The sequence below is a fragment of the Panthera tigris genome, chromosome E3 (genome assembly GCF_018350195.1).
Source record: "Panthera tigris isolate Pti1 chromosome E3, P.tigris_Pti1_mat1.1, whole genome shotgun sequence".
Lineage (NCBI taxonomy): Eukaryota > Metazoa > Chordata > Mammalia > Carnivora > Felidae > Panthera > Panthera tigris.
Window position 1 is genome coordinate 10980125 of NC_056675.1, and position 18249 is coordinate 10998373.

General features: G+C 56.6%; 1 protein-coding gene across 2 annotated transcripts; it reads left to right on the forward strand.

The window, feature by feature from the left end:
- The first annotated feature begins 1861 nt into the window (after window positions 1-1861).
- Window positions 1862-17481, forward strand: NCF1 (neutrophil cytosolic factor 1). 2 transcript variants are annotated; one of them, XM_042971710.1, is made up of 11 exons: window positions 1862-1975; window positions 7450-7530; window positions 10795-10864; window positions 10962-11127; window positions 12352-12410; window positions 13102-13224; window positions 13645-13752; window positions 14588-14705; window positions 16158-16265; window positions 16820-16953; window positions 17199-17481. In XM_042971710.1, exons 1-11 carry the CDS (start codon window positions 1904-1906, stop codon window positions 17321-17323), a joined length of 1164 nt encoding a protein of 387 aa, XP_042827644.1. In that variant the 5' UTR covers window positions 1862-1903; the 3' UTR covers window positions 17324-17481. The 2 variants fall into 2 exon arrangements, with proteins under 2 accessions (XP_042827644.1, XP_042827643.1); XM_042971709.1 differs by having other exon boundaries at window positions 1865-1975; window positions 10789-10864.
- Window positions 17482-18249: the final 768 nt, after the last annotated feature.

Below are 18249 nucleotides of genomic sequence, written 5' to 3' on the forward strand. Positions count from 1 at the left end.
CACCCCAGAGGTCACCCTGCCATCCAACACTATGCAGACTGGTGAGGGCCCCCTGCAGCCAAGGTGTGCTCTGTGCCCTATCTCCCTGCACCGCGTGCCTAGAAGTTTCCTCGCCCATGTGGTATGTGGCCGTTCCTTCTCGTTGCTGAGCACCGTGTCATCCTGTGTGGGAAGATTCTAGATACATAACAGAGAAAGGCCCTGCAGGGCCGGCAACACCCAGGGCTGGTGACCTCCCCGTGACCACAGGACCAAATCTCAGAGCAGAGAGCGTGGCCCCTGCCCTTCTTTGTTTTTTAAAGTTTATTCATTTTGAGAGAGAGAGAGAGAGAGAGAGAGAGCAGGGGAGGGGCAGGGAGAGGGAGAGAGAGAGAATCCCAAGCAGGCTCCGAGCTGCCCCACAAGGGGCTTGAACTCAGGAACCGTGAGATCATGACCTGAGCCAAAACCAAGAGTCAGTCGTTCAACCGACTGAGCCACGCAGGCGCCCCATGGCTCCCACGCTGGGATAAAACCAAGAACATCCAACCACCAATCTGACCAGTCGTGGTAACAGACACAAAAGGGCCTGTTCTGGCTCCCCTCTGCCAGAGGCTACCCTCACCCCCCAGTAGTCCAGGGGGACCCGTGGCTCTCAGAGTGCTGGTTGGCCTTTGCCATCGTCTCACAGTCTTGGAATCACGCGTCTGGGACACAAACTGGCCCCTCCACCCTGAGCCTGCAGCCAGACTGGGCCACCTGCCCGGTGACCTTGGACCAGCCCCATAACCTCTAAGCCTCCCAGGCCCTCATGTCCGTCCTAGGCTCCTAGGTGCCAGTGGGAGAACCCCAGCCACTTCCTGCTCATCTCTTCACCCCAAATCCAAATCCCCTCCTGGCGGAGACCATGGTCCCATCTCAGGAGAAAACTGAGGCAGCCTTGAGGATCCATTTGATCAGGTTTTTTGTTTTTTTAATTTTTAGTTTGTTTTGAGAGAAAGAACGAGTGGGGGAGGACCAGAGAGAGAGATTGAGAGAGAGAGAACCCCAAGCAGGCTGCGCACTGTCAGCGTGGGGCCCGTAGCAAGGTTCAAACTCACGAACTGAAACGTGAGATCATGACCTGAGCCGGAATCGGACTCCTAACCGACTCAGCCCCACGGGCGCCCGGATTTGATCGGAGTTGAACGCAAGCCTCACTCCAAGCCCGTCCCCACCGCCACTGGCTCAGTTACACACACCTGCCGGCGTGCACCTGACGCCCGCGCGCCCTCCCACGGACACGGTCCCCAAGCGGCGCGGCCAGCCGGTCTCCAGCCTGGGGGGTGCGGCCAAGCCCTTGCTCTCCCGGGGCCCGCATTGCGGTAAAGAGAGACATTGTAAAAACACGAGCTCCGTAATACGTCCATCTGAATAAAAACAGGAAAGCGGGGTGGGGAAGCATGAAGTTTTGCTGTTTCGCGTGAACATATCAAGAAAGGCCTCTTGGAGGCGGTGCCTTTTGAGCAGAAACCCGAAGGGACGAGGGAGGGACTTCCAGAGATGCGGGAGATGGTCCCGGGGGTGGGGGGGGGGGGGGCGCTCCGAGGGCAGAGGCCCCGGGGCGGGAGCAGCTTGGGGTGTCCCAGGGGCAGCAGAGAGGCCGGTGTGGCGGGGCCTGGGGTTAGCCAGAGACAGGGGTGGGGGGTGGGCACCCCCCCCAAACTGTGGGGCCCGTAGACCACGGGGTGGGGGAGGGGAGGACATGCCTGCGTGTGGCCCCTCACGTCCCCGCCAGGGGAGTCTGAGGGATCCCAGAAACTGAAAGGAGAAGCAGAGGCTCCTCTGCGCCCTCCCTGCCCCCTCCTGCCCTGCCCCCCGAAGTGACTTCCTCTTTCTGGCCCATTTAAGGCCCGCCAGCCGGGGAGCGCCCCGCAGCCCAGCCATGGGGGACACCTTCATCCGCCACATCGCCCTCCTGGGCTTCGAGAAGCGCTTCGTCCCCAGCCAGCACTACGTGAGTAGCCGAGCGCCCTGAGGGGGGACTGGGGGGACCCCTGCGGCCGCGCGGGGCCGAGCCTGTCGGGGCCGCGCAGGTGCCCGACGGTGCCGTCCCCGCGCTGCCCGCCGAGGTGCGTCCCTTAAACTGATGCGCGCCCACCCCGCCCCCGGCCCTCGGTGGGAGGACAACCAGCCTGGCCCCTGGCCCCCCCCCCCCCCCCCCCCGCCAGCCCACCTCCCTCCTGGCCTGCCCGCCCCGGGCCAGGAGTTCCCTGTGGCGCCCTGTTCGCCCCCAGCGCGCTCCTCCGGGCAGCCCTCCCTGACCACCCCAGCTCTCACGGAGTGCTCCTCCAGGACGGTGTGCTGGCGGCGCCCCTCTTCCCCCCCGGCCCGCCGTGGAGTCAGCGACATTACAGGGGAATCCCTTCTAGTAGGGTGACACCACCAAGGGGCCCAAAAAGGCCCCCCGACCCCCTGCCCTCGGGGCTGGGAATTATCTGCCCAGACATGTCCACCCGCCGCCGTAGGGTCCCCAAGGCCGGAGGACAGGAAGGCCGGGGAGGGGCTCTGCTTTGTCTGGTATTTGCAGGACACAAATGTATCCTTTCCTGTCCTCAGTTTTAATTTTGAAATAATTTCAAACTTACAGAAAGGCTGTCCCCAAAGCACCAATTCCTCCACATTTCCTCCACCCACCTCTGTGCTCCCTCTCTCCTCTCCATCCCCCATCCCCCTCCTTCCCCTTCTCTCTCTCTCCCTCTCTCTCTGAACAGAACTTTTCTGAACCATCCCAGAGGAAATTGGAGACATTGTGTTTGCTTGTTTGTTCCTTTCTTTTATTATTATTATTATTATTATTATTATTTATTTATTTATTAGAGACAGAGAGCACGAGCTGGGGAGAGGGGCAGAAGGAGAGAGAGAGAGAGAGAGAGAGAGAGATGGAGGGAGGGAGGGAATCTCCAGCAGGCTCCACGAGGGAGCCCGAAGCAGGGCTCTATCCCACCCACAACCCTGGGATCCTGACCTGAGCTGAAGTCAAGAGTCAGACACTCAGCCCTCGGAGACACTCGGGGCCCGCCCCTTTTTATGTAGGCAGCATGCCCAGTGTGGGGCTTGAACTCATGACCCTGAGATCAAGAGTCTGCCACTCTTCCTACGGAGCCACCCAGGCGCCCCCTCCTAAATACTACTGTGTATTTCTTAAAATCAACAACATTCTCTGCAAATGTGTCCACATCGGCAAAGTACCGTAGATGAAACACCATTATTCAGTCCACCCGCTTCATTCAGATTTTACCAGTTCCCCTGCTTGTCCTCTGTAGTAAAAATGATCTGGTCCAGGATCCCATCCAGGACCACCTGCTGTGTTTCACCTGCCTGTGACCCTTCAGACTCCTTTAATCCGGGTCAGTCTTAATCCACCTTTCTTGGTCCTTCCCAACGTTGACATTCTGTAGAGCTGGGACCTGTCATTTTGTGGGACATCCCTTCTACAGAAGGACTTGGCTACTCCTTCTTCCTCAGATTCAGGCTATGCGTCCGTGGCAGGAACACCCCGGAAGTGACCCTGTGTTCTCCTCGTTGATCCTATCAGAGGCAGGCGATTTTGCTTTTTCTTCCGATGGTGATGGCTAATTTTGATCACCAAGTGTCTCTAGTGTAAGTAAGGTTACTATTTCTCCCTTCGTGCGGGGAGATTCTGTGAAACAATATGAATATCCCATTGGTCGTATAGTACGCGGATGACGCTTGCCCGAGTCAAATTCCTGTAACGATTGCCAAATAGTGAGTTTTCAACTCTATAATTCCCTCTGCGTTTATTAGTCAGCGTTTTACCATAAAGTTATTCCCCTCTTCCTTACTATTTGCTTATGCCAATACGGATGCATGGATTTCTCTTTTATTCAGTGGGAACCATAACTTACTTTATGCTCACATCGTCCCACGCAAGCGGGGGAGGGAGAGAAAGAGAGGGGGACAGAGGAACCGAAGCACTGACAGCAGCAACCCCAATGCGGGGCTCGAACTCACGAACCGAGAGATCCTGACCTGAGCCGAAGTCGGACTCTCGACCGACTGAGCCACCCGGGCGCCCCAAGAGCACACTCTTACTTCTGGTACGAGATGTTCCAGCGTCTGGTGCCCTCCAGCCGGACCCCTGGACTCAGCCATTTTCACTAAGGACCCCTGTTTCTTTGCAGTGGGGAGTGATGTTAGAAACCCTAGATCTGGAAGCTGAGTGTGTTTGTTGCCTCTGGGTGTCATTGCCTGTTGTCCTTTCAATGGACCAATGAGGGGCGGGGGTGCGGAAGGCCATTTCATCTCATTCTTGCCTTGTATCGCTTTATATTCGTAGACCCTTCCTTTCTCCACAAGAACCCAGGCTCCCAACAAAATTATATTTAGTCCTTTGCTCACTGCTGCAATCCACATGGGCTTGTTTGACCAGAATGACAGCTCCTGCACCATTATTAACAATCAAACTGCAAATTCATTAAGTCACATTTTAAGCTTTCTTTGCAATTTTTTCTTCTCCTTTTGGACCGAGGGTAGTAAAATACTGTAACTAAAAGTTACTTGGAATTTTTCTTTTCCAGTTTCTCTTTAATACAGTTGTTACCCATTTGACAGATAGTGAAGTTCATTTGTTTTTGTTTCCAATTTGAAGTTAAAAACAAAATCCTGGGGTGCCCGGGTGACTCAGTCGGTTAAACATCTGACTCTTGATTTCAGCTCAGGTCATGGATTCCAGCCCCATTTCGGGCTCTGTGCTGACAGCTCAGGGCCTGCGTGGGATTTTCTCTTCCTCTCTGTCCCTCCCCGCCTTGCTCTCTCTCTTTCTCTCTCTCTCTCAAAAATATATAAACATTAACAAATTTTTTAATCATTGTTGATCTAATTTTTTTATATTTTAAAAATGTTTATTTTTGAGAGAGGGAGAGAGAGACAGAGCATGAGTGGGGGAGGGACAGAGAGGAGAGGGAGACACAGAATCTGAAGCAGGGTCCAGGCTCCGAGCTGTCAGCACAGAACCCGATGCGGGGCTTGAACTCACGGACCGTGAGATCATGACCTGAGCCTAAGTTGGGCGCTTACCCACCGAGCCACCCAGGCGCCTCTTAATTTTATTTTTAAATGTGCCATATGTTAACATATTTGATGCAATCGATCACCAAACTTTCTAGAAAGATATGTTCAAAGGCTCATTCTGATTTATCTTTCCTGTATTTCTCTTTGTAAAAAAAAGGGGATGCCTGGCTGGCTCAGTCAGAGGACTGAGCGACTCTTGATCTCGTGGTCGTGGATTCCAGCCCCATGTGGGTGTAGAGATTACTTAAAAATAAAATATTTAAAAAGAAAGAAAGGAAGAAACAGAGGAAGGAAGGGAGGGAGGAAGAAAAATGTATAAATATTTTCTTGGGGTGCCTGGCTGGTTCATCAGAGGAATATGAGACTCTTAATCTCAGGGTAGTGAGTTCGAACCCCACGTGGGGTATAGAGATTACTTAAGTAAATAAAAGTTCAGGGGCACCTGGGTGGCTCAGTCAGTTGAGCGTCCGACTTCAGCTCAGGTCATGATCTCACGGTCCGTGAGTTCGAGCCCCGCGTCGGGCTCTGTGCTGACAGCTCAGAGCCTGGAGCCCGTTTCAGATTCTGGTCTCCCTCTCTCTCTGCCCCTCCCCTGTTCATGCTCTGTCTCTGTCTCAAAAATAAATAAACGTTTAAAAAAAAAAAGAAACATTAAAAAATAATAATAAATAAAACTTTAAAACATATATGCATTTTTTCTTATTTTTCCTTCTTTACACAGACAATAAACAAAGCTATATGATGACATATGCTATACCTGCCTTTTCCCCATGATCCTATAATATCACAGAGTTCCCTCCAAATTAGTTCATTAAGTCTGTCCCATTTTTTTTTACATGTATATAAGAGTCCGTTGTGTGACTGCACCATTGTGTCCTCAAACAACCATTTCGATTGTTCTCACTAACTGGCAATTACCTAATGACCCTGCCCTGATGTTGTTATAAGTAAAGTCGACACTTCTTTGTATGTTTAGGGTTACATATATATGTGTGGGTGTATAACCGTGAACTTTTCATGCCTTTTGCTCATGTTTCTATCACACTGTTTGTCTTTTTACTTTCACTTTTTAAAAAGTTCTTTAAAGGATTTTTTTTGACGTTTATTCATTTATTGAAGTCATCTCTACGCCCGGCGTGGGGCTTGAACTCACGACCCCCAGATCAAGAGTCACAGGCTCTGCTGACTGAGCCGGCCAGGTGCCCCTAGTGTTTTCCTCGTTTGATGTAAAATTTATGTGAAATGAAATCCACCAGACTTAGAGACATTTGCCGAGTTTTGAAGGTACATGTCCCTATGTAACCCAAATCCTCGCCAAGATACAGATTGTTACCAGGGGCGCCTGGGTGCTCAGTCCGTTAGCCGTCTGACTTTGGCTCAGGTCATGATCTCACAGTTCGTGGGTTCGAGCCCCGCGTCGGGCTCTGTGCTGACAGCTCAGAGCCTGGAGCCTGCTTCGGATTCTCTGCCCCTCCCCTGCTCACATTCTCTCGCTCTCTCTCTCTCAAACATAAATAAACATTAAAAAAATTTTTAATTAAAGAAAAAGATATAGATTGTTACCATCACCCCAGATTCTTCTGCTCCCCACCCATTCCTCCACCCTCCCCCAGAGGCAACCACTGTTCTGATTTTTTTCCACCTTAAATTAGTTACGCTTTTTGTCTGGAACATCATAGATACCGAGTCCTGCCCTGTGTGTGGCCTTTTGTGTCTGGCCGCTTTCACTCAGCATAACGCTCTTGAGATTCGTCCGTGTGGCTGCCATCTGTCAGTAATTTGTTCCTCTTTGTGGCCGAGTAGAATTGTCCTGCCTGTATTTTGGTTTTTCCTTACCAAGTTTTTTTGTTTTTCTTTCTAATAATGGCTCCACTGAGATACGATCCTCAAATCCACCTAGGTAAAGGGTACAGTCCAGTGGTTTTTACTATTCACAGACTTGTGCGGCCCTCGTACAATTAATATTCGATTTTTGTCACCACCCAAAAGCACCCCTGTACCCATTAGAAATTCCGCGTTGCCCGCCCAGCACCCCGCACCCTCGGATCTACGTTGCAGTGTCTATGTGTCCATTCTGGACATTTGGTAGAAACGGAGCCTTACGCTGTCTTGTCCCAGCCCGGGCTCTTCTGTCTCACCACCTGTCGCTCTCCTACTGGCCCCAGGAGGGGGGCCCTCCCTGTATCTCCAATTCATGGAGGAGGGATTTGAGTTAATTTGAGAGAAGCTGAACATCTTGCCCTGATCCTAAAGCTGGAGGGTGGCAGCTCTGGGGTCCAGGAAGCCGGTGCCCTCTCTTGGCCTAGGTCGCCCCAAAGAGTGCTCTTCCCCCCCCCCAAGTCCCCTGGGCTTCCACCAGGAAGCTGAATGAGGTCCTCTGCCCCGGCCACCCCCTAGGTGTACATGTTCCTGGTGAAATGGCAGGACCTGTCCGAGAAGGTGGTCTACCGGGGGTTCCCGGAAATCTACGAGTTCCACGTGAGTGCCCGGGTGTGCACGGGGGGGGGGGGGACGGGGGGGGACGGGGGGGGACTGGGGGGGGACGGGGGGGCGGGGGCGGGAGGGGACACCACCCCCACTCCCAGCTCTGCCCTTGGACGGCGGGGGGGGCAGCCCAGGTGCTGTGGCCAGGGACTGAAGAACCCCGATCACCCCCCACCCACAGTTAAGGGGGCGTTATGTATTTCTTAACTTAAGAGAACATTTGTCTTAAAGTCTGTTTAAAAACTTTTTTCAAGTTTTTATTTATTTGAGAGAGAGAGAGAGAGTGTGTGCATAAGTGGGGGAGGGGCGGAGAGAAGGAGAGACAGAATCCCAAGCAGGCTCTGCCCCATCACACGGAGATCAAGAACGGAGATCAAGAGTCAGACACTCGGGGCGCCTGGGTGGCTCAGTTGGTTAAGTGCCTGACTTTGGCTCAGGTCGTGCGTGACCTCATGGGTCGTGGGTTTGAGCCCCGTGTTGGGCATCTGTGCTGACGGCATGGAGCCTGCTTGGGATTCTCTCTTCCTCTCTCTCTCTGCCCCTCCCTCCCCCCGCCCCGCCTCAAAATAAAAAAATAAAGTTGAAAAAAAAAAAAAAAGTCAGACATTGAACCCACTGTGCTACCCAGGCGCCCTTCCTTAAAGTCCGTTTTGATGTGGTACACAGAACACAAATGTAGCATTTCAAGCGTACAATTTCGGCGGCAAGAGGTATATTCACAATGTCGTGCAGCCATCCTTTCCGTCCATCTCCAGGGTAGTTTCCTTTTCCCACACAGAAACGCCGTCCGCATAAACTCCTGGTGGCATTCTTTGTACATATATAATTTTATTTATTTTTTTAATGTTTGTTTATTTTTGAGAGAGAGACAGAGTGTGAGCAGGGGAGGGTCAGAGAGAGGGAGACACAGAATCTGAAACAGGCTCCAGGCTCTGAGCTGTCAGCACAGAGCCCGATGCGGGGCTCGAACTCACGAGCCGTGAGATCATGACCTGAGCCAAAGTCGGACGCTCAACCAATTGAGCCACCCAGGCACCCCCTTAATTGTTTTTTGAATGTTTGTTTATTTTTGTAGGAGAGAGAGACAGAGTGTGAGCAGGGGAGGGGCAGAGAGAGGGAGACACAGAATCCGATTCAGGCTCCAGGCTCCGAGCTGTCAGCCCAGAGCCAGACACGGGGCTTGAACCCACGAACCGTGAGATCATGACCTGAGCCGAAGTCGGATGCTCAACCGACTGAGCCACCCAGGCGCCCGATCCTGGGGGTGTTCTTAAAGGGACAGCCTGGTTAGTGTCACCACCAGGTTGTCATCCCAGGAGTTTGCTCTTTAACTCCCGGTCACTGGCCCCATGAGGTCCCCGGGGAGGTGAGAAGGAGGGCAGGCAACCCTGACTTCTCTTGCTTTGTGGGCGCCCGCCGTCAGCCAGCTTCAAAGAGAGGATCCCATAGGCTCTAAAACCCCGCGGGGCTGGGGGTGGTCATGGGGTGGTGGTGGTGTGCACAGTGTGGCTGCTGGGTCCTGGTCTGAGACGGGGTCAGGTGGATGGAGGGTCCGGGTAGCGAGTCTCGGAACCGTGCACTTTCCCGCACTTCTTGCATGAGAGGTTTAAAACCAAATGCAGAGAAATGGGAAGAAGACTGTAGTGGATCACAGTTAATGTCTCTGTGCTGTTTGCTACAAGGCTTTCTGTGTGTGTGTGTGTGTGTGTGTGTAAGCTCTATGCCCCACAAGATCTCATGATCCTGAGATCAAGAGTTGCACGCTCTGCCGACCGAGCCAGCCAAGGCGCCCCGCAAGGCTTTTGTAAGATAAAGGCAATAAAACATTACGAAAGAAGTAGAAGGCATCCTTCGTCCCATAACGCCATCCCTGCTCCAGCCCCGGCTAAGTGCGCACACACACACGTTCAAGAACAAGGTACAGGAGTGCGGAGCGCGCATTTTCTGCAGGCTTTCTAGAAGCCATCAGCCTGCTGGCCTCACCACCGTCACTGGGTCACGTGTTTGAGACCCTCTCCTGCTTGGCCCATGCACAGCTCCGCGTCTCCTCTTTGAAGTGTGCTGGGTTGTTCCATCGTAAGATTAGACCCTCTTACTGACTGCTGGGCTCATTCGTCCATTCAGCAACTACTTACTGAGCACTTCCTAAGCTCCAGGGGCATTCTACTTGGGGGGCGGGAGGTGCTGTAAAGGTGACAAGGGCATAAGAAAGACCCAGGTCCTTGCCTTCCCTTGTGGACCTTAGGTTCTAGCAGAGGAGTCAGGATAAGACACAGACAACACGTAAGTACTGTGCGTAGTGTGTTAGTTATTACAACTATGGGAAAAATAAGGCAGGGAGGGGGGACGGGGAGGATAGGGTTAGGAAGGGAAATCGTCAAGGAGAAGGTTTCGCTGCAGGGGAGCTATCTGAGCAGAGACCTGAAGAAGGAGAAAGAAAAAGAGAAAGCGCCATTGGCAAATGGGGAGGCACGGGAAGAGCAAGTGCAAAGGCCCTGGGGCAGGAGTGGGCCCGGAGTATCCAGGGGCGTCTGGTACAGAGTGAACAAGGGAGGGAAGGGTGGTGGCAGAGGAGGTCAGCGAGGCAGGCGGGAACAGGTCCGAGGGGCCCGGTAGACTGATGTGAGGCTCTTGGCTTCCATTCTGAGTGAGCTGAGAGGCAGGGAGGGCTCTGAGCAGAGGAGGGACGGATGATCCAGTTTACGTTTTAAGAGGGTGCTGATTGAGGACAGACAAGGGTGGGAGAGTATGTAAGAACCCAGGCTCGGTGGCACTCAGACCAAGGTGGTGGCCTTGTGGGTGGCGAGAAGGGTCAGATTCTGGGTAGATTTCAGGAGGAGAAGCAAAAGGACCTGCTGGTGGCAAGGAGGTGAAGTGAGAGAGGAAGAGAGAACCAAGGACGCTTCCAGAAGTTTCTACTCCGAGTGATTCGAGGGGTTGCTTCCAACTCTGTACTTGTATAGTGTTGTAATAAAGGACGTTCGGGGGCGCCTGGGTGGCTCAGTCCGACTTCGGTGAGCGTCCGACTTCGGCTCAGATCATGATCTCACGGTCTGTGGGTTCGAGCCCCGAGTCGGGCTCCATGCTGACAGCTCAGAGCCCGGAGCCTGCTTCAGATTCTGTGTCTCCCTCTCTCTTTGCCCCTCCCCTGCTCGCACTCTGTCTCTCTCTCTCTTTCTCGAAAATAAATAAAACAGTCTTGAAAATTTTTTTAAAAAAAGGACCTTCTTGCCCCTTTTGTTTTCTGTCTAGAAACAGTTAAAGGAAATGTTTCCTATTGAGGCCGGGGACATCAACGCAGAGAACAGGATCATCCCCCACCTGCCAGGTGAGGAGCAGGGTCACCGCCCTCCCCCCACGTCCACGGGACCTTGACCTGAGACGGTGCTCACTAGTTCTCTGGTGCCCCTCCCTGGCCTGGCCAGCCCCACGGTGGTTCGACGGGCAGCGGGTCGCTGAGAGTCGCCAGGGCACCCTCACCGAGTACTTCGGTGCGCTCATGAGCCTGCCTGTCAAGATTTCCCGCTGTCCCCACCTCCTCGACTTCTTCAAGGTTCGCCCCGACGACCTCAAGCTTCCCACGGACAACCAGTGAGTGGCCCCGTCACTCTGTCCCCGAAGTGGGGGAGGGTGGTGAGCTCTGCCCGGGGAGGGGGGCACAGGACCTCCCCCGTGTTACAGATAACTAAAGCTCAGAGGGGAGGCGACCTGCCCAAAGTCACACAGCCTGAAAAAGGAGGAGGCGGGATTCCAGCTGTGGCCTGTGTGACCTGCAACCCCTCCCCTCCGTCCCCCAGCATCCCTGCCAAGTCCTTCTGTCTTTTTTTTTTTTTTAAGTTTTATTTATTTATTTTGAGAGAGACAGAGACAGCTCGAGTGGGGAAGGGGCAGAGAGAGAGAGAGAGAGAGAGAGAGAGAGAGAATCCCAAGGAGGCTCCACGCTACCTGTGCAGAGCCCGACAGGGGTGGGGGTGGGGCTCGAACTCACAAAACCACGAGAGTGTGACCTGACCTGAAACCAAGTCAGACGCTCAACCGACTGAGCCACTTGGTGCCCTGCCAAGTCTCTTCCCTGGAGTCCGGTGCCAGGGGGGGCGGGGCTCCCTGGGCCGGGACCCTGAGATCCTAGATCCTCAGCCTGGCCGAACCTTCTGAGAGCAGTTTTCCCGTCTGTACCGGGGTGGTAAGGGCCAGATGCAGAAATGGATGCCGTGGACAGCATTACCAACTGGGAAGTTCAGAGCCCCAGCAGGGTGGGGGGTTGGTGGCCACGGCTAATTGCGGGACACACCTCTGCTTTGTCACCTCCTTCTCCGCCTGTCCTGCTCCTGGGGTCTCCTGTACTCAGGGCCCAGCATGGAAATATCAGAGAAGCCTCATGAGCTCTCAGGGGGATGTGCCGTCTTGCTGGGGTGGCCCCTCTCTCCGTCCTCTCTGCTCACTGAATATGGGTGAGGACGCCGTGGACAGACTCCAGCAGTGTGGACCGACCCCTGAACGCACCGCTGGTCCCGGGCGGGGCAGCTCCCACGGGCCTGGGGGGCGGGGACGCCCACTCCCCGTTGGCGGCTCTCCCCAGGCCCCAGGAGGAGGGGGCTGACCCATGAGGTGACAAGAGGCTTTTCCATCCCGGAGTGCATCCTTACCTGGACCCGAGTGCATTCTCTTCTTTGGGTCTGCCGGAGGCTGGGGGGCCTTTCTAGCCCTTTCCTCCACAGTGCCCTCCCCCATCCCACCTTCCTTTTCCTCTTGGGGAGTTCTGTGGGTCTGCCCGGGGCTTCTGAGCCGTCTAACCCGGACTATTCTTTCCTGCAGGGTGAAAAAGCCAGAGACTTACCTGGTGCCCAAAGACAGCAAGAACAACAGCGTCACGGGTGAGAGACATGGGCAGTCACACGTGGGTCACCCTGTGGGGTCTGGGAACGTGATCAGAGATCCCGAGCGCAGGCTGTACAGGGACAGGAGCCGGGGGTGGGGGAGAGGCGCCTTGAAGGGTCTCGGCTGCACTAAAGAGTGGGGATCTTTGGGGGGGTCACTAGACGTGAAGCTTTGGGGGCTCATGTCTGTGGCTGCATTGCCCAGCACGACCCTGGTGCCCACAGCCCGGGGATGTCGTGGCTGAGTGAGTGAACAGGTCTGGGGGCCAAGGTGGCCTTCATGGCTCACACAGGGGCATGACCGTGTGTGATCTTTACTGCATGATCATTGTTGTTGTTTTTAACATTAAAGAAAAGTTTATTTATTTTAAGAGCGAGAGTGCACGCAGGGAAGGGGCAGGGAGAGGGGGAAACGGAATCCCAAGCAGGCTCTGAGCCATCAGCGCAGAGCACATCCTGGGGCTCGACCCCACGAACTGTGAGACCATGGCCGGAGCCGAGACCGAGAGTCAGGGGCTTAACTAGCTTGTCCCTGCTGCTTTCCAGCTGGCAGGGTGCATACCCCTCTGGCGTGCTTGCAGCTGGGTGGGGCGGGGACACCAGGGCCCCGGGGGCCGACGCAGGGGACCACCGGGAGGAGGCAGCCCAGCCCCGCGGCGTCCACTTACCCTGCCCTCCCTCTGCCCAGACATCACGGGCCCCATCATCCTGCAGACGTACCGCGCCATCGCTGACTTCGAGAAGAGCTCGGGCTCCCAGATGGCTCTGGCCACGGGCGACGTGGTGGACGTCGTGGAGAAGAGCGAGAGTGGTCAGCCTCCCCGCCCTCCCGGGACCTCCCTCCCCTTGGTGCCCGCAGCCGTGGCCACAAGCCTCTCGGACGGCCTGGGGCTTCCTCCCCACCTGACGGGCTGTGGCTCCTTCGGGGGCCCTGACTGTCCTCCCCGCTCTGTCCCCGAGCTGAGGCTGCGGGCACCCGTGCACTTCCGGGGCTTATGTCCCCCCCCCCGGGTGGCCGGGTCACGACGTGTGTGAGGTGGATTCTGAACTCTCACCCTGTGACCTGTGTGTGTGGCTGTGTGTCATTTGGGCATGGCGTGTGCTGAAGGTGACATCTCTGAATCCTAGTGTTGGGTGTCTCTGTGCCTATGTCAGGGCGTCCTTACCACCCTGGGGGAGGGGGGCGGCTGCCGGGCCCGCCCAGACTTCCCACCTTGCACGCCTGGCACAGGCTGGTGGTTCTGCCAAACGAAGACAAAGCGAGGTTGGGTCCCTGCATCCTACTTGGAGCCCCTGGACAGTCCTGATGAGGCAGAGGACCCCGAGCCCAACTATGAAGGTACCGCCTGCCCTCCACGACCATAACGATGTGAGGGGAAGGGACCGGAGGGGCCCTGGGATGCCAAGAAGCCGGAAGTGACCGCTGTGGGCTTGGATAGGATTGTGGGCTGGGCAGTGGGGCAGCCAGGGTGGACACCCCATAGTCCGGTTGGAGGGCCCCGGGAGGAGGTGGTGCCCTTGGTTAGGACGGAGACGCGGGAGGTAGAGTAGAGGTGAAGCGCTGAGGTCGGCCAGCCTGAGACAGGTGGTGGGGCCAGCCGGGGCCCCGGGCCGGCGGGAAGCCGACGGGTGAGGGTCCGGAAGGCGTACTGCCTGGAGGCGGGGGCATCCTCGCTGACTGGAAGCCCCTGGGCCGGATGGGGCTCAGGCGGAGGTTGAGACGAGTTCGAGTTGGTTGCCCGTATTTTAAAAGGGAGAGACCTCACAACGGTGTGTGGATTTGTGGCTTCTCTGGAAAAGCGGGGAAAGGTCTATACACTGGGTAGGCAGCTCCGGATGTGGGCAGTTGGCGGGCGTCAAGGGGCTCAGGTGACAGGTGGATGGGCGCTCCACCCTTGCACCTCCTGCCGGGCCCCTCCTGGGATCCGGGCGCCTGGGCCCCTGCTGCGGGTGGTGGGAGGTGGGAGCCCCTGGGTGTAGTGGCGTCCCCTCACCGGTGGGGGGCAGCAGTTTGCAGAGGGAGACCGCAAGGAGCAGGTGGGGACGAGGGAGGGCGTGGCGGGGGCGGGGGCTGCAGGAAGCCTCAGGCCCAGAGAGGAGAGGAAGGGAGGCAAGCCGGGGGTGGGGGGGCAGCCGGACCCTCACACCACGTCCCTGCTCCCGCGGACGACCAGGTGAGCCCTACGTCACCATCAAAGCCTACACTGCCCAGATGGAGGACGAAGTGTCCCTGCAGGAGGGCGAAACCATCGATGTCATTCACAAGCTGCTGGATGGCTGGTGGGTCGTCAGGTAGGAGAGCACCCCTCCCTCCCCGCTGCGCCCACCCTGAGTGCCAGCCCTGGCCTGGGGCAGGGCCCGTTTGGGGTCCGTGCCCACTGGGGTGCGTGACTCTGGGTAAGCCACTGCCTGTCTCTGGACTCAGTCTCCATTTTGGTGGTAGACCAGGGATAATCCCACCCCGCCCGTCTTTCGGGGTTCAGTGTCCTTGTCTGAGTGGGGACCTTTTTTCCTTTGAGACTTGGGGTCACCTCGCCATCTATTAGTCCTTCTATAAACAACACAATTGTGTTCATTATTGTATTTGCGAACTGGTAGAGGCAGGCCCTGTCATCCCTTTTCCTTTTAAATCTTTTGCTGCAATTGATTCTTTTTTTAAGTTTATTTGTTTTGAGAGAGAGAGCATGCGCGCGTGCAAGTGGGGGAGGGGCAGAGAGAGAGGAGAGAGAATCCCAATTAGGCAGTGCAGAGCCTCTTGGGGGGCTCGATCCCACAAGCCATGAGATCATGACCTGAGCCCAAATCAAGAGTCCGACGATCAGCTGACCAAGCCACCCAGGTGCCCTGTTGCAAATGATTCTTATCTGTTCATTCCTCCTGGAGAAAAGGAGAACCCTGAGGACTTAGCTGTTTTCTTGGGCCCACTGGGGCTCCCCAGGTCCATACCCACCTTTTCAGAGCCCTGAGTCTGTCCAGGGCCCCAGTGAGCCTGTGGCCACGGTACCCACCATCAGCATGGCCCTGGGCTGGAGGTTTCGAGGCAGGGTTTCTCAATCTTTCTGACCATCACTCAGTTTAACCCCCCTCCCCCCCTCCGCCACGCACCTCTGAGAATCTGCCTGTGATTCTCCCACCAGCCAAGAGGAATCAGTTTTACAGAGTGAGGTTTGTATTATGCAAAGTGTTTTTTTTTTTTTTTCTCGCTCTCAAATTATAGTGGTGAGAATGGAAAGAAACATCTTTTCAACAAGTGGTCCTGGAACATTTGGGCGTCCACATGGAGAGAAGGCGTCTAGGCCCCTACCCCAACAGCACTCACATGTATTCGGGATGGGTCGTGGGTCTCGCCAAGCACAGAAACCTTTTGGAAAGAAAGCATAGGGGAACCTGGTGCCCTGGAGATGGGCAGAAAGTTTCTTAGATACAGAAAGCAGTGACCATAAACGAAAAATCTGACAAACAGGCTGTTGCAGATGCTTCATTGCAAACACATGTCCCTGAGGGGCAAGGTGGACCTGCTGACTTCCTCCCACTACCACCATCACAGCTGTGGGGGCCTGTGTTGCACAGATGAGGAAACTGAGGCCCAGAGGGGCAGGGTCTGGTGTCCGCGGGCACCGGGGTGTCTGCAACCTCCCAGCTGCCTTAACCCGGACTGTTTAGAGGGATCCCTGAGCCCCCCACGTCTGAGGCCCCTACTCCCTGCCGTGACTGCCTGGGGTTCAAGGGCTGCCTCTGTTGCAGGAAAGGCGACATCACAGGCTACTTTCCATCCATGTACCTACAGAAGTCTGGGCAGGATGCAGCCCAGGCCCAACGCCAGATCAAGAGTCGAGGGGCGCCGCCCCGGAGGTGAGCGAGCGTCCCGGGACTGGGCGGGACCGAGGAGGGGGGGTGTACCACGGGTCCCCCGGTCGGTCCAGGCCCTGCATTGCCAGCGCTGGGGAGGGAGGCCGGGGTGGAGGCAGGGACAGGCTGGGGAGGCCGCACCCTCACTGGGTCGAGGATGGACGTGCCCTCCTTCATCGTGGGGTTGGCACGGGGGCGGTGGGAAAGCAGGGGTGTGAGATGGAGGTGAAGGCGTAGGCGTCGATGCCTAGAGTCCTTGGGGACCGCCCATGAGGGGGGCGGCAGTGCAGAGGTCTTCCTGGGGAGGACACGGGCTGAAGGCCGCCGAAGGGCGTGGGAAATAGACCTGGGCTCTGCGACCCGACTGGAGTCCGCATCGGCGCTGGGTAGCCGCAATCATGCCCCGCCCAGCCGTGTGGGGTCCCGGCCCGCTTTCCACTGCCCCCGGCCAGTCGTTGGACTCCAGGAGCGGTCGTGCGAGTCCCCGCAGGCAGGGACGAGGGGGAAGGGGGGGGACGGACAGGAGTTGAGCAACGTCCCCATCCCTCTGGGCCCAGGTCGTCCATCCGCAACGCACACAGCATCCACCAGCGGTCGCGGAAGCGCCTCAGCCAGGACACCTATCGGCGCAACAGTGTCCGTTTTTTGCAGCAGCGCCGCCGCCAGGCGCGGCCCGAGCCGCAGCGCTCAGGTAGCCCTGGACTTAGTGCCTCCCGCGGCCGGGGGTGGGGTGGGGCGTGCCCGGGGCGGGGCCTGGAAGACGGGGCGGGGCCTGGGGGCGGGGCCAGGCGCGGCCAGGGCCGCAGAGCGCTGGGAGCCGGCGGCGTGAGTGTCTGCAGCTGCCTGGTGGTGGGCGGTGCCCGGGGCGGGGCCTGAAGGGCGGAGCGGGGCCTGAAGGGCGGAGCCCGGCCGCTCACGGGTCTGGGCTTTCCGCAGCAAAGCAACAGGCGCAGACTGGAGGCGCAAAACCACAGCCCGCGGTGCCCCCGCGGCCCAGCGCAGACCTCATCCTGCACCGCTGCAGCGAGAGCACCAAGCGGAAGCTGGCGTCCGCGGTCTGAGGCCGCTGCGTCTCCCCTAGATGGCGCCCTGGCCCCTCCGCCCCGTCCCGCCCCTTTCCAGTATACACTTGTACAGATCCTGAGGTCCGGACGCTTCCGGCAGCCCCGGGCCCCGCCCCACCTGTTAACCGCTGTCAATAAATGTTGCCTGGAGTGGACTGAGGTTCTGTAGAGAAGCGGGCCGGACTGGGTTGGGCACGCCGTATTTCTAGAATTAGGACTGAGGGCTGTGAGCTCTGCTGGGGCCAGAATTTGGGGTGGGGGGAGTTGCAAGAACTGCACAGGGTCGGGTGCAAGAGGAACCCGCGGTCCGCCCGCTGGCCGTTTGTCTGGATAGACACTGCCTGCGGAAATTTTGGTCCCACTGAAGAAGGGTGCCACAGCGCGCGGTGTTTGCACCTTAGGTGACAAAGAGAAATTGTAATTGAGGTACAGGTAGGAAGCGCCTCTGATTATTCAGAGACGCTGCCCGGTTTGGAGGTTGTTCCAGAAAGCAATTGTTCAGTGATGAACAGATCCTCACGGCCTACCCCAGCATTGCTGCCAGCCCACGGCCTCAAAGTCTTTGCTGGTCGATCTTTTGCAAAATGCAAAGACACTAGGGTGCAACCTAGGGCTGCAATCTGGGAACAGATGCAGCTTGTGGGGAAGGCCATGGGGTAGCAGGGAGAGCTGTTCCTGCTGGTGGAAGGAGGCACCTGAGGGTGGCCAAGGCTGGCCCCTTAGAGGTCGGGGAAAATCGGCAGGCCGATGCTTCTCAAGAGGATAATCTGACCCCCAAAAGGCCTTGAGAAAATCACTGAGCCCTGTGCTCTACTGCTTTTTGCAGACCCGCTTTGTTGGAAAAGTCCAGCCCGTCAAGGACTATCTTACAAAGCTGTGGGAGAATTAAACACCAACAACCCCAAGCCCTTTGCTTGTTCAGT